We start from the raw sequence: 13,904 nt of genomic DNA, 5'->3' as shown, positions 1-13,904 counted from the left end.
TTTGAAGCAGGAGGCTTTTTCAGAAATCATCAATTCACCCTCCTCCACACAGGACAAGTGTTGTTTGGTTTCGTTTGTTCTCCAGCTTCTTGGGTAAGTTAAAAGTTAACTAAATTTATCTGAAAATATAATATTTAAGGGATGATTATATAATTAAAAATAAAATTAAAAAATCTCAAAGAAAAATATAAATTTAAACAATCCGAACCATCCATTTGATTTAATAATTTGACCAGTCATTTTTTCTACACATTATACGTCTAACTTTCTTTGGTTTTTATACATATATAAAAAAAATGCATATACATTTCTTTAATTTATAATTTATAATTCGAAGTCTATAATGCCTTTATTCAAAAAAAAATATTCATTATCAAAAATTTTAAAAATAGATATAATTTCATTAGTTATATTTTCTATATTTTCTACAATACAACGATTCCTTACTTTCAAATTTATTAATTAATTATATTCACTACATTGTTCATTGTTTTCTTTTTACATTATCTTGTAATTAAATATCAAAGTTATACTACAAAATAATGTTATATATTTATTTATCAAGTATTATGTTAATAACATGAAAAAAAACAGTTTGGAGCCAATCATATTAATTACTTAGGGAGAATTTGTTGACAAAGAAAATATTCAAATAACCCAATAAATTGATTTAAAACGCACTATTAAAAATGTCAATGTAGGGCAATAGAACATTGTGACACACTTGATGCATTGAAAAGATGCTGAGACTACAACATTGCTGGAACCAATCTCTCAAATTTAGAAAATGAAGAAATTTCAAAAATAGCTACTGTTACAGCATTCATTAATCTTGTATGTAAAATACTTATTGTGCATTCTTTAAATATATTAGAACTAATATAAATTTACAATTTATTTCATTTTCTACAATCAATCTGTTTGGATTAGACAAAATCAGCACTATTCTTGATAACAAAAATAATTGGTATATATGATGTAGTCATTATTTAAAAATGTTTATGTACAAGTGAAACACTATTTAACTGCATGCATTGTGTAAAAGGCAACAATGAGTACTCAAGATTAATATCAAATCAAAAAAAAAAAAAAAAAAAAAAACACACACACACAAAATCAAGTATGCACTCATTCATACTAATTCCAAGAATATGAACTTCAAAATAAACATGTGCAAAATGGATGTAGAAATTAATGATGAAACTGGACATATTGCAACACTAGTATTCGAACTACTTGCAAAGTTGTTATTGTTACTATCAAGTAAACAAGTTATGAAACTAGAACAAAATGCATTCTACAAATATAATAAATATTAATATTTTGTTCAATACTTTCACATGAGAATGTACGACACACATCTCACAGCATATGAAACATGCAGGGGGAAAACTACCACTGTCAAATATCAATAGGTGCTTGTAAGATCAAGAGTTCATAGTACAACTAAGATTTTAGTCATGTATACAAACATAGCAAGACAAATCCACAACTTCCTACATTATTGATAGGGATAAAATCCCGGTCTACGCATCCCGGCCTCCCGGTCTGCATGTTCAACTAGGGGTTGACCACCCTCTGAAACTTCTGCCCGATCTGACCAGGCGGGGCAACCTTGCGCTCCGGGCCACAGTCGAGGCCTTTGCAGAGGTTCGAACCAGAGACCCTGCGCCCGCATAAGTATTCGCGGGCGCGCTGGACCTACAGGGTGACCGGTGCATGTCCGCCACGCGTCCTACATGCCGTCAGACCGGAGGTATTGTCGGGGGCACTATAAAAGGTGCATTTAATGCGGGGAAGAGGACTTTTGGCTATTTCTTCTACAACAGTAGTTGAAGAGACCGGGAACCTCTGACCCACTGTCACGTAGCTCGGTCTCGACTAGGGTATTTCTACCTGTACCCGATTCGTATAAATACAAGCATACTATTCCGTATTTTGCGTTATCAATTATAATCTCATTGCATGGCACTACCCTCTATACTATCACAATAACTCAATTGTACATGACACATTACCAAATAATAATAAATAAATTTTGAAAAAAAAAACAAGTACTTAAGATAAAGACAATGACAATGCTACTCAGGGACGGTCGGACGGAGCTATAAATGTTGTCCAGCAGGGTGAAATATAGTCATAAATATTACGTAGTATTGGATATAGGCGAGAAATCAACGACATCAAAACTTTTAAAAAAATATTCATAACAAAATATGAAACATAATTAATTTAATAAAATAATTCAAATAGAAAAAATATTGTAAATTGCACATTTCAGTATTAATATATATATATAGCTACAGGCCAGGATTCAAACACACAACCTTTTGCAAGACAATACACGCACCTACCACCTTGTCCAACTTATCCATTGTTCACCACATTTGTTTTTATATATTTATACTAAAACATGTACTATAGATACATGTATACATACAAGGGCTATATATTGGGTGTGGGGGGGGGGGGGGGGGGGGGTGAGTGGGGGTAGCCGCCCCCACTGCCCCCATTGTAGCTCCGTATTTAATGCTACCCGAAAGAGAATTAAAAAAACTTGGAGAAATTCAAACAAAAAAGTAGTACCTATTTATATTATTATTTTTAGTCTAAGTATTTAGATTAACGTTTTTATAAAATTGAAAACATTTATTTTAGTGATAATTATAATCAATCTCTCATATATTATCTTACATTCATAACTCTTTTTTTTAAACAACATTCATAAACTTTAAATTATGAATTTAAATAAACAAATTCAAAATTTAATTATATATGCATAAACATCTCCTATATAATCTTGCATTGATATACTTTAAAATATTTATTTAAAAATAAATATTGAACTGCCAAAGATCTTGTGATCTTGGTATTCGATTGCACTCTTATTATTTTTTTTTTTGGAATGTAAACGTAGCTATTTCATTAATTCATAACATAAAACGTTTACATCAGTGATCAATGAAATAGTAAACCATTCCTTACAGTCAGACATAGAAACAACTTTTCTAACTATGCTATAGAAAACTTGAATCGCAGACTGTTTCATAACTATGAAGCTATGTTCCTTTAGGGAGCTTAAAGCTTCATCAAAGATCTGCGTCTTCGTCATCATTCTTTTTTGCTCGCCCAGGATAAGATCAACACTTGTCGAAACCAAGTTAAATGATTTATGCTAATGAAAATGAATAGCTCGTGAAACTAACGAGAGGAAAAATGCTCGTGAAACTAACGAGAGGAAAACACAATAATCGAGAAAATAAAAAGTGGGTAAAGTCAAAATAGGGTTTGGAGTTCAAGACTACCAACACAAACCCTAATACCTACCTACTATTATTTTATTCAAAGGGAGAGAAAACGGAAGAAGAAGATCTGTGGCGGTGGTCGGAGGCGGACGGAGCTGCGACGGTGGTCGGGGCGGAAGAAGAGCGAGAGCAAACATAGAAGGTGACCAAAACCGCCGGCTCAAAGCTCCATTAGAACTCCGGCCGGAGGCCGGCGGTGTTGAGCAGCAGAGAAAGGCGTTTGGTTTTAGAAAGAAAAGGGAGACAGCATTAGATTGCACTCTTATATAAAAGAGAATGAGTTTGAGCCTTAATGGAAAGTGGAGACCACGCGCCCAATATGATATAATGTGGACAGGTTTTGGATGTGGGATTACATAAAAGGGGGAGATATATCCAAAAATTGTGGGGATTGGTAAATGGCTGGATGGTGGCCCCCCAGGGGAAGTAAGATGTTCAGCAAAACAGGCTTTCCACGCCACTGCTGACAATGATAGGCAGACCCACCTTTCCTTTTCCTCTATTCTCCACCACTATTCCACAATTTTGTTTAATGGATCGGAAGCTCATACTACAAACTTACTATCAACATTAATAAGTGAAAACGGATGTTGAAATGACTAGTTGGTTTTTTTTGACTATGGAATAGTTCGTTTGCAGGTCAACACAATCGCTGTAATAAATGGAATATAAGTATTTGAGATAAATATTTTTAATGTGGAAATCAAATAATGAAAATTATAGATTTTTTGGAAGGTGTTAAATTAAAATTTACTATCTTTGTAAGATATTTTGTAAGGGGAATCATCACTCATGAGAATTGAACCCGAATTCTTCCAAAATTCCTCCCCACAAAGAGAGCTCACTTACCACTTGAGCTACCCCGTTGGGTTATCTTTGTAAGCAATTTGTATATGTAAAATTGTATTTTTTTAAATTGTATATGATTATGGCCTTTTATAATATAAGTAGAGTATATGATAATCGGACTCCATATGGTAATTGAATATTTATGGTAGAGTAATGTAGTTAATGGGATGAGTAAGTAGGAGAAACGGCTGCCGTAAGTCGTAACGAATCTCCGCAATTGATACTATAGTTCATCTCAAAAGATATTGTCTCGCATTTGTTTTTATATTATCGAATGAAACTGTAGTTATATTGAAAAGGAACTACAGTTGTGTTGAAAGGGAACTGCAGTGCATATAAACTGATACTGAATAACAGTTTCATATTTTTTGGTGTATATTATCCAATGAAACCGTAGTTATATAGAAAGAAAATCACAGTGCATTATAAAAAAAACTGTAGTTGTGTTGAAAGAAAACTGAATAACAAGTTCCCATATTTGAATGTATAATATCGAACGAAACTGCAGTTATATCGAAAAGGAACTACAGTTGTGTTGAAAGGGAATTACAGTTGCGCGGGACGGAGCTGTTTCAACTGTTTGTTTTCATTAATCAAAACAACGTCATTTTAATGATTGGTCCACAGTAAAATGTGCGATTTTGTTGACTACCCCTAGTCCGTGTTCCATCATGATTCATTTGACGCACAAAACTACATGGGACGATTGAACAAATAAAAACTAACAAGAGAGTCATTGTTAAACAACCTAAATTAGTTACTTGACTTGGTTTTAACTTGTGACAAAATGTGAAATCGTCCACCTCAAGCACTCTCACACCACATTCTTATTCAATTGTGAAGGAGTAAATTATGGTGACTTAAATGTTTAACCGATGTTAGATTTTTACTCACTACGTATCAGGAATTCCTCCCAAATTAAAGAACCATTTATTTATTGTTATTTATGTGACTAGTTGAGTTGCTTGTGGGCTTGTCTTAACTTGTATCATTTCATAGAAGCAGAGGCAGAGCCATATAATGCATTTCACATTTTCATTGTTGTGATGTATGACCTAAAGGCTGCCTGCCAACTCTCAACTGCTCTCAACTCTCCACAAAACTTGCCTATCATCAGTGAATGTCATCCATTGATTTGTTGTAATTCTTCTGGCCTGCCCAAAACATGGTCGCAGCCTAAACCATGGAAAGTTCTGCATTGGCTCTATCTCCCTTGTCTACACAATTTCAGAGGTCTCCTCACCTCTTCAAAAAGCAATCTTGTAGATTTAATATAGGATGTTTGAAGCAGGAAGCTTTTCAGAAATCATCAATTCACAGTTCTCCAGACAGGAGAAGTGTTGTTTGCTTGCGTTTATTCTCAAGTTTCAATGGCAACAAAAAACCACATGCTTTTCTACACTTGAAGGCCGCCGCCGCAGTTCCGGAAAATGCGGAAGGGTTTAAAGCAGAAAAGCCGGCGAGTGAAATTATTAAGACTCTCCAGCTGGGCGCCATGTTTGCAATCTGGTATCTCTTGAACATCTACTACAACATTCTCAACAAACAGGTTTTGAAGGCGTACCCATTCCCAGCAACCATTACAGCTTTCCAATTTGGGTGTGGGACACTGCTGGTGTTCCTCATGTGGGCTTTCAATCTCCACCCTAAGCCAAATATCCGTAGATCTCAGGTCAATTTTGTTTTTTTTCTTCTTAGTTCTTGTTCAGATCCTGCAGGATTTTGAATCTGGATCTAATTTTTTTTTTGGGTGGGGTGGGGGTTATGATATGATATTGGGTTCAGTTTGCAGCAATCTTTTCACTGGCAGCTTTGCATACAGTGGGCAACCTACTAACAAACATAAGTCTTGGTAGAGTTGCAGTCTCCTTCACCCACACAATTAAGGCAATGGAACCTTTCTTTACTGTGCTTCTCTCTGCTGCACTTCTTGGTCAGGTAGGTATATGTCACATTTCACTTATCGCATTTGTTGAATTCGTCTTGTATAAGGAATAAGGACATACCTATAAATATATTGGTTGTATTTCTAGGTGTTTTGTATTACCACCATAATTAATAAAAAAAAGGTTTAATGTAGGAGACGTAGGCTCATTAATGAACCACACAAATCTTATTTTATTTATTTTCTGTCATTATTATTGTATTAATCTCAACAAAGTGGTATTAGACTTAAGTAAGGGGTTGAGTCCTGATAATAACATTTAAAATTGGTTAGTGCTAGGAGGGGGAATTGTTGGGTGGAGGCCCGTAAAGGCCAAGTCTAGCACCTAGTGGCTGGGAGATGACTGGATGGAGGCCGATAAAGGGTTTAAAAGGCCAAGTCCAACACACAATGTCTGAAAAATGCGTGGCAGCCGTATAAGAAAATAAAGTTACGTATTTGCTCCTAGCTATAGTTTTTGACGTAGTGGTAAGCGTTTGATCTCAATTCTATGCATTTCATTTCATTGAAGTGAAATTGAATTCTTTGAATTGTGTCATACATATTACAGTGGCCATCTCTGTGGGTGGTATTGTCCCTAGTTCCCATTGTTGGTGGAGTGGCCTTGGCATCATTCTCTGAGGCTTCTTTTAACTGGTAAGCTTAACTTAGCTACTAATTTCTCTCACTCACAACACAATGTATGCCTCCTTCTTGCCTTGCATAACTATTAACCAGTAATAGGTTGGGTTGTGAACTCTACCTGCAACTGCAACAGGATAGGCTTTAGCAGCGCAATGGCGTCTAATCTCACTAATCAATCTCGTAACGTGTTTAGCAAAACCTTCATGGATAAGGACGAGGTAATCAACACCTAGCTAGCTAGTGTTACTTTAATTTGTGGAAACTAATTAATAAAATGAATTGTGGCATCTACTTAGCTTGATTCTAAAAGTGAGGTATGACTTTTGGTGCAGGAAGCTCTTGACAATATAAATCTCTTCTCTGTCATAACCATCATTTCATTCATCTTTTTGACAAGCTTTGCAATTTTGATGGAAGGTGCCAGATTCACTTCATCCAATCTACAATATGCTGTGAGTAATAAATGGCTTTGTTTGGTAACATAGTTAGCCTATCGGCCAATTTTGGTTTATTTGACCACTATTAGTTGTTTGACTTGGTTAAACAGCCAATATAAGCGTTTGATTAATTAGATTTTTGTAACATCTTATTGCTCCAAAACGCTGAAATTTAAAAAACAGTTTTTTCGATAAGTTTTTTGAAAAAGTCTTTTTGCATGTAATCAGCTATCAGCTAACAGTTAATTTACCAAACATCTTATAATCAGTTAATTATAGCAACTAGTCAAACCCACTAATCCAATCAGTTAACACTATTTACCAAGCTAAGCTTATATTCACCAGTCTTTTCACTTTTCTCTGTTTTCTCAAACTTGAAATGGGTGGTTATCTTGATTAAGGCAAGCCAAGGATTCAGTGCTAGGGACTTGTGGGTGAGATCCCTCTTAGCTGGTTTCTGCTTCCACTCTTACCAACAAGTAACCTCCTTCCTCTGATTTCTTCTTCATATTCTGCAAATTACTGTCTTAAATCAAACAATCTCACTTAGCTTGTTGCTATTTGAATCTTGAAGGTTTCATACATGATACTACATATGGTTTCCCCAGTGAGCCATGCAGTGGGAAATTGTGTGAAGAGAGTGGTGGTCATTGTATCATCAGTCATATTCTTCCAGACTCCTGTTTCACCAATAAACTCTCTGGGTAAGTGTAAATTTTGCTGTTTTCTTCTGTGGTCATAAGTCAATAATGGCTGGATGCCTAGCTTCATCCTAGCCCTAGCCAAATTGAAGAGTAATCATATTGTTGGTAATAACAGGAACAACCATTGCTCTTGCTGGAGTATTCCTTTATTCAAGAGTGAAGAGACTAAAGCCAAAAGTCGCGTGATACTCATGTCAATCAGTTGGGTTATAATTAACCCGTCGTCTAGTGGTAAAGTTATTGTAATTCTAATTCTAGAGACTGTAGATTGAAAAAATTTTGTGTAGGGCTTATAGTTCATGTTACTATTTTTGTTCTATGATTGAACTCAATTATTGGTATCGAAATACTGTGATTTTGTTAAAGTTTTTGTTTGCTAAATATGGGAGGTTTTTTTTTTGGGTGTTAGTCCTTCTATACATGTCTGCTCATTTGCTCAAGATGGGGTTGTATCTTTGGTGGCATTAATGGATTTGTTGGTTGTTAGGTGCTTTTGTCAATACTTGGCTCATTTTTTTTATTCATCTTTATAGGATATCTTTCACACACTATAAAATAATATGCCTACTTTATAAGGCTTTTTTCAATTTTTACAATTTATTGTTTCACTAGATACTTTTTACGTCTCACAGTGAGACGTAGTAGTTGACTAGTTGATCATGTTAATACTTGGTGTAATTTTGACACCACATCACAAGATTCATTTCACACCGTATGAAGTTACTTTATACTCTTTAAAATGTTTTAACTTTACGCATAGATTTCCGAACATGAAGAGCTAGGCCTCCTAACTCCTTGTGCATAGCTTTCTCATCCAATAAATTTTCCTAAAAAAACCTAGCAAATATATTATGAATACCAATTGATAATGAAGCAGGATATGCCTATAAGTCAAACCCAATAACCCTCTTTTATAAGACTAACTTCATTACACTTTGTCCAAATATTTATTTTATTAGATTATTGAATAATATGAAATATCCTTATTACTTCAAGACTGTGGATCATTTATTGAATATATGCATGTCTCAATAAAAACTAAATTAGAGTTGCACATGACCAATATTGACACGAAGAAGTAAAGTGGTAGACAAATTGTTAAACACTACACACAAATTATATAGTAATAAATGATAAATAATTTTTTTCCAAGATCTGTATAAAGGGATGCCAATTGAATAATTATATTTTACAACGAAGTAAACGAATTGGGGTCTCTATGGTATCCACATAATCTTAGAAATCTATAAAACTTTCCTTACATATGCAAGCAAGCTTAGAGAATTTCCTTAGGGTTTCTTTGCGATTACTCACTCTAATTTGATCAGACTTATCTCAATTGGCATCAAGATTAAGTTGCAGTATACTTTAAATAGGGGTCGTAACCCTTATAAATCATCAATTGAATCATAGAATTCTCCTATTCTTCTTCGGGTCGGTCTTTATTTCTAGACAAGTGTGTGCGAATCACTTGGAGTAGAGATTGGAGAAGACGAAGTAGTCTAGTAGAGATTGGAGAATGGACCAATGGAGATTTGGAGAAAACGAAGAGAGAATGAGAATCAGAGAAGAGAAAACTCAGAGAATTGAGAATCTTAGAGAAGTCGTGACTGCGCAACAATAGGAGGGCAGGAGAAATGGTGAACCCTAGCACGCACGCAGACACACACATAATTTCGAGTATTCAGACGGGTCGGGTGACATTTACCCTAACCATATTCAATTTGTATTTATCCGTTTAAAACATGCTTCCGAATTGGTTTCCTAGCTTCAGGTTCGATTACCTTACCCGTGGCCTTGTTAGAATCTCGAATTGGGCGAGTAATTCGGGTAGGGTTGTGTTTGCACAGCCCTAACAACAACAACAACAACAACAAGAATGAATATTTTCTGTTGACTTCATTTTCTTTGAATACCCAAACGTGAAAAAATTCGAAAAGTAACTTCCGGAAGTCATTTTCTGGGTTTCCAAACGGAATTAAAAATGTACCTTCAGTATAATAAAAACGTACTTTCAGTGATCCACCTTACAAGGTAGACCATGGAGTAATTACTTGTGTTCATTGCCAAAATTATCCTTCATTATACAATTATATAATGAACCCATTAATATGGGTGTCATTATGATTTTTTTTATATTAATTTTATTTGTACAAAAAAGGAACAAAATTTAAGTTAGAAAAGAAATTAGGGAGAGAAATTATGAATGACTTGGGTTATATTGTTACATGCACTGCACCTTAGTCATCCATGAGTCCATGATATAAGTATTGCTTATATTTACTATTCATCAATTAAACAAACTATTTTTATTTATCTTAACTTTTTTTTAAAAAAGAAATTCTTATGATCTTCAAATTTTGTTTTTCTATATAATTATATTTTCAATATGATTTTTAAATATATAAATTTGGGATGGTGGGAGTATAACCATTTTGCAAATCCAAAAGACATATAACAAGATAACAAAATCTTTAATAACCCTTTCTCATTGATTCTCATCCGTGAGATAAATTGAGTTTTTCATGAATATTACACTTTCCCTCATAATATTACGGAGTGTAATTTTTCGCATAAGTAGTTCTTCAACACATTATATTTTGATTTAAATGTATTACGTTTTTCATCAAAATTATTATATTTTTTCTCATAAGTGTTACACTTTATCTCATAAATAACAACCAAACAATTTATCAATTATTATTATTACACTTTATCTCATAGGTAACTGTTCAACTCCTAATTATTACATTTTGATTTAAAAGTATTACATTTTCCTAAAAGTGTTACACTTTTCCTAAGTAACAAACAATTAATTTTTAATTAGTATGGAGTATTACATTTTTCAGTATAAGTATTATTACATTTCATCTTGACTCTTATCCGTGAGACGGTCTCACATAAGACTCACCTTAACAAGATTACTTATATTTTATTTTTCTTCCTTAAAAATAAGAATGAATTGAACTTATAAAAAAATGTAATTATCTGATTGAAGTTTTGGCTGTGCAACCAAATAGTGCACAACAACAACAAAAATTATTATCGGATTTTGTTGTTTTTTTTTTTTTTTGTTCAAAAAAAACAACAAAAATATAATCTAAGGGATGCATGGATCCCACCACCAATATATACACACCACAACTATCTTCTATCTCCATTGCCCAGACAAAAAGTATCCTCAAAAAGGAAATGCAGAATATTACCCAAAAATGCATTGCAAGGCAGAGATTCAGAGAACACGATTAATCATCCCTGATCTTTTTGTGTGAGTGCAATGAACATTGAATCTCAAAACCTTCTTCTTTTTTTTTTTTTTTTGAAAATAATCACAAAACCTTCTATTAAGAGATACAGAACATTTATTATGATTGATTACAACTGTAAGAATCTTGGTGAACTTGAACAGCACTTAGAGGATTCACACTTGTGAATTTTATTTGATTTTTTTAGATCAAAAAATCAAGAGTGGGTTTTAAATTAATTAGTGTGGAAGTGTTTTTTTTTTTTTTTTAAAACTTCTGCAAGGATGGTATTTTTGTGGCCCTCACTGCTGACAAAATCAAAGAAGAAAAAGAATGAATAACTTTCGTGCACTTAGCTAGCGCGTAAATATGAAGTTCTTAATTTTTTCTTTTATTTTCTTTTTCTAAACAAGTCAACGTTTTTTTGTTTTTTTGTTTTTGTTTTTCCTTTGCTTCCTCTCTCCTCCTCACTCTCTTCCTAGATGGCTTCTTAAAAATTGTACAAAAAATCAAATTGATATTAGAACATTCCTATAAATAGTTTTTTTGTGGTTCATGGCAGAGAAATAACTAGTTCATCATGGCTTTGAAATTGATGTAAGAAATGGTTATTTCACGCTTGGTTTTTCCTGCAAAAGACAAGTTAATGTCAGAAATAAATAAATAAATAAAAACAAAGAGAGCAGCAGTGCACGTCTCGCGCTTGGCGTGCATTGCCGCCCTAGCCGGCACACCACGCGCCCGCTTGGGAGATTGAGAGTGGTTGCCAGCTGGCGACCACTCTCAATCTTTCTTTAAAAAAAAAATTCTTGCGCGTTGCGACACAAGCACACACACTGCAATCTTTTTTTTGAAAAACATTTAATTTGTTTGTTTTTTTTATTGTTTTATTATTTATGTTATAAATTTATCACAAATTTTAATTAATATATATATATATATATATATATATATTTTTTTTGAATTAAATTTTGAATGATTTAATTACAATTAAAATTAAAGTGATTAAAATAAGTAGAGCAACAATGTAAATTAATTTAAATGTTAATAATTATCATTTTAATTAAATTTAATTATGTTTATTTTAATTAATTTTTATAATTATAGATTTATAATTCAAATAATTAAAAAAATAATTAAAATATAGAATAGAAAATCATGGGCCCATAAAAAACTTTGAAAAAACTTCAAATTGATTTGGAAAAGAGTTTTTATAATTGAGTTTGAGATAGTGGATGATGAGGTGGATGTTGGGCCCACAAAAAATTAGAGAAAAAACTTTAACTGATAAGGATGCTCTTAATGCTCTTGCCTTCCTCAATAGTGAAGATTTTGGTGTGGTTTTTGCAATCGTTATATCGTGAACCGCGGGCCACAATGCATTGTGGACCAAGGTCACAAAACGACGTCGTTTTAATAAGGGAGAGAAACGATTCCCGTAAATCACCGTAACTGAGACTACAGTTCATCTCAAATGATACTACAGTTGTGTTGGACTAATACTGCAATTGTGTTGAGGTCGTTTCATCCGTTTAGAATTGCAATTATGTTGAACTGATACTGCAGTTGTGTTGAAAGGGAACTGCAGTTGCGTAGGACGGAGGACATTTCATCCGTCTGTTCTCATTAATCAAAACGACGTCTTTTTGTCACTTGGACCACAATGCTTGATGGACCGCAGTCCATAGTAAAATTTTTGTTAACGCGCCAAGGGGCACGTGCATTGTACGGGCCCTCTGGGCGCGCAATGTTGCGTGCACATGTAACCAATCCGACTATTCATTTCCATGTGGGACCCACCTGGCCGACAAAAAATCGGGTCCTCCTGCAAGACACGCATCTTTTCTCTCTCTTCCTTCTCTCCTTTCCACATCATCTATTTTGCCCCAAAAGCTTCACCCAAAATCACTAATGGTGAAGGCCTCAAGCAACCACATTAGTAGTTTTTTTCACAATTTTTAAAGAAAAGATGGCTTATTTGGAAAAGGGAGGGAAGAGAGAGAAAAATTGAGGTCTCCCTGCAATGATACCAGAGTGATTTTTTGTGGGGCCTGTCAAGAGAGAAAAAAAAGGTAAGGAGAAGTGTTTGAACGTTCGTGGGCTGCACACCTCTTGCACCGATCGTGCCGGCGGGCAGGTTTGCAGCCTTTTTATTTTATTTTTTATTTTTTTATTCTTTTCTCTCCCTCCTTTCTCTCTTAATTGGCACCTCAAAAACCACAAAAAATCTCAAACTATTGAGTATTGAGGATGCTCTTAGTGTGTATCAAAGTGCAATGCATATATATATATATATAATATAGCATGAAACTCAGATTTCTTTGTCCTTTAAAATTATGACTAAATAGATATTATGTGCTCCTGAACTATTATTGTTTAAAGCTATTGGCCAATGGGCACTCACAAAGGCCATTGTGCCTATACAGTATAGAACAGACACGGCTAAATTAACACTGTTCACTTCATGTTAAGTTTAGCACAAGCACTCTGTAATTGCCTTTTGCTTGGGCCCAAGCAAATATATGCCTCTTGAGGCACCAATTTGTTCATTGAATACATGCATACAAACTGTCTATGTTCTGTCTTAATAAGAATAAGAGTTAATACCAGCTGAGGTCTTCTAAATATAGTGACACTACCACGTTTTAGTCTTAAACTTTCAATTTTGTCACTCGTTGACCTTCAACTTTCAAATTTAACCAATCATGATCCTTCCATTAGTCTAAGTAAAAGTAAAACTAAAATTAGGGCTGGTTGAAAATTTGAAATTTGAAGAATCAAAACAGTTAACTTGA

The 13,904-nt window shown here is 34.0% G+C and overlaps 1 protein-coding gene across 1 annotated transcript; it reads left to right on the top strand.

The window, feature by feature from the left end:
• The first annotated feature begins 5,193 nt into the window (after nt 1-5,193).
• On the top strand, nt 5,194-8,245 carry LOC115998707 (phosphoenolpyruvate/phosphate translocator 2, chloroplastic). The gene is made up of 8 exons (XM_031238346.1): nt 5,194-5,826; nt 5,940-6,092; nt 6,650-6,735; nt 6,857-6,941; nt 7,056-7,175; nt 7,562-7,639; nt 7,735-7,864; nt 7,980-8,245. The coding sequence occupies exons 1-8, from the start codon at nt 5,338-5,340 to the stop codon at nt 8,048-8,050; spliced, it is 1,212 nt and encodes a 403-aa protein (XP_031094206.1). The 5' UTR covers nt 5,194-5,337; the 3' UTR covers nt 8,051-8,245.
• Nucleotides 8,246-13,904: the final 5,659 nt, after the last annotated feature.

The sequence above is a fragment of the Ipomoea triloba genome, chromosome 12, assembly GCF_003576645.1.
Source record: "Ipomoea triloba cultivar NCNSP0323 chromosome 12, ASM357664v1".
Classification (NCBI taxonomy): Eukaryota; Viridiplantae; Streptophyta; class Magnoliopsida; order Solanales; family Convolvulaceae; genus Ipomoea; species Ipomoea triloba.
This window is presented reverse-complemented; position numbering and strand designations above follow the sequence as displayed.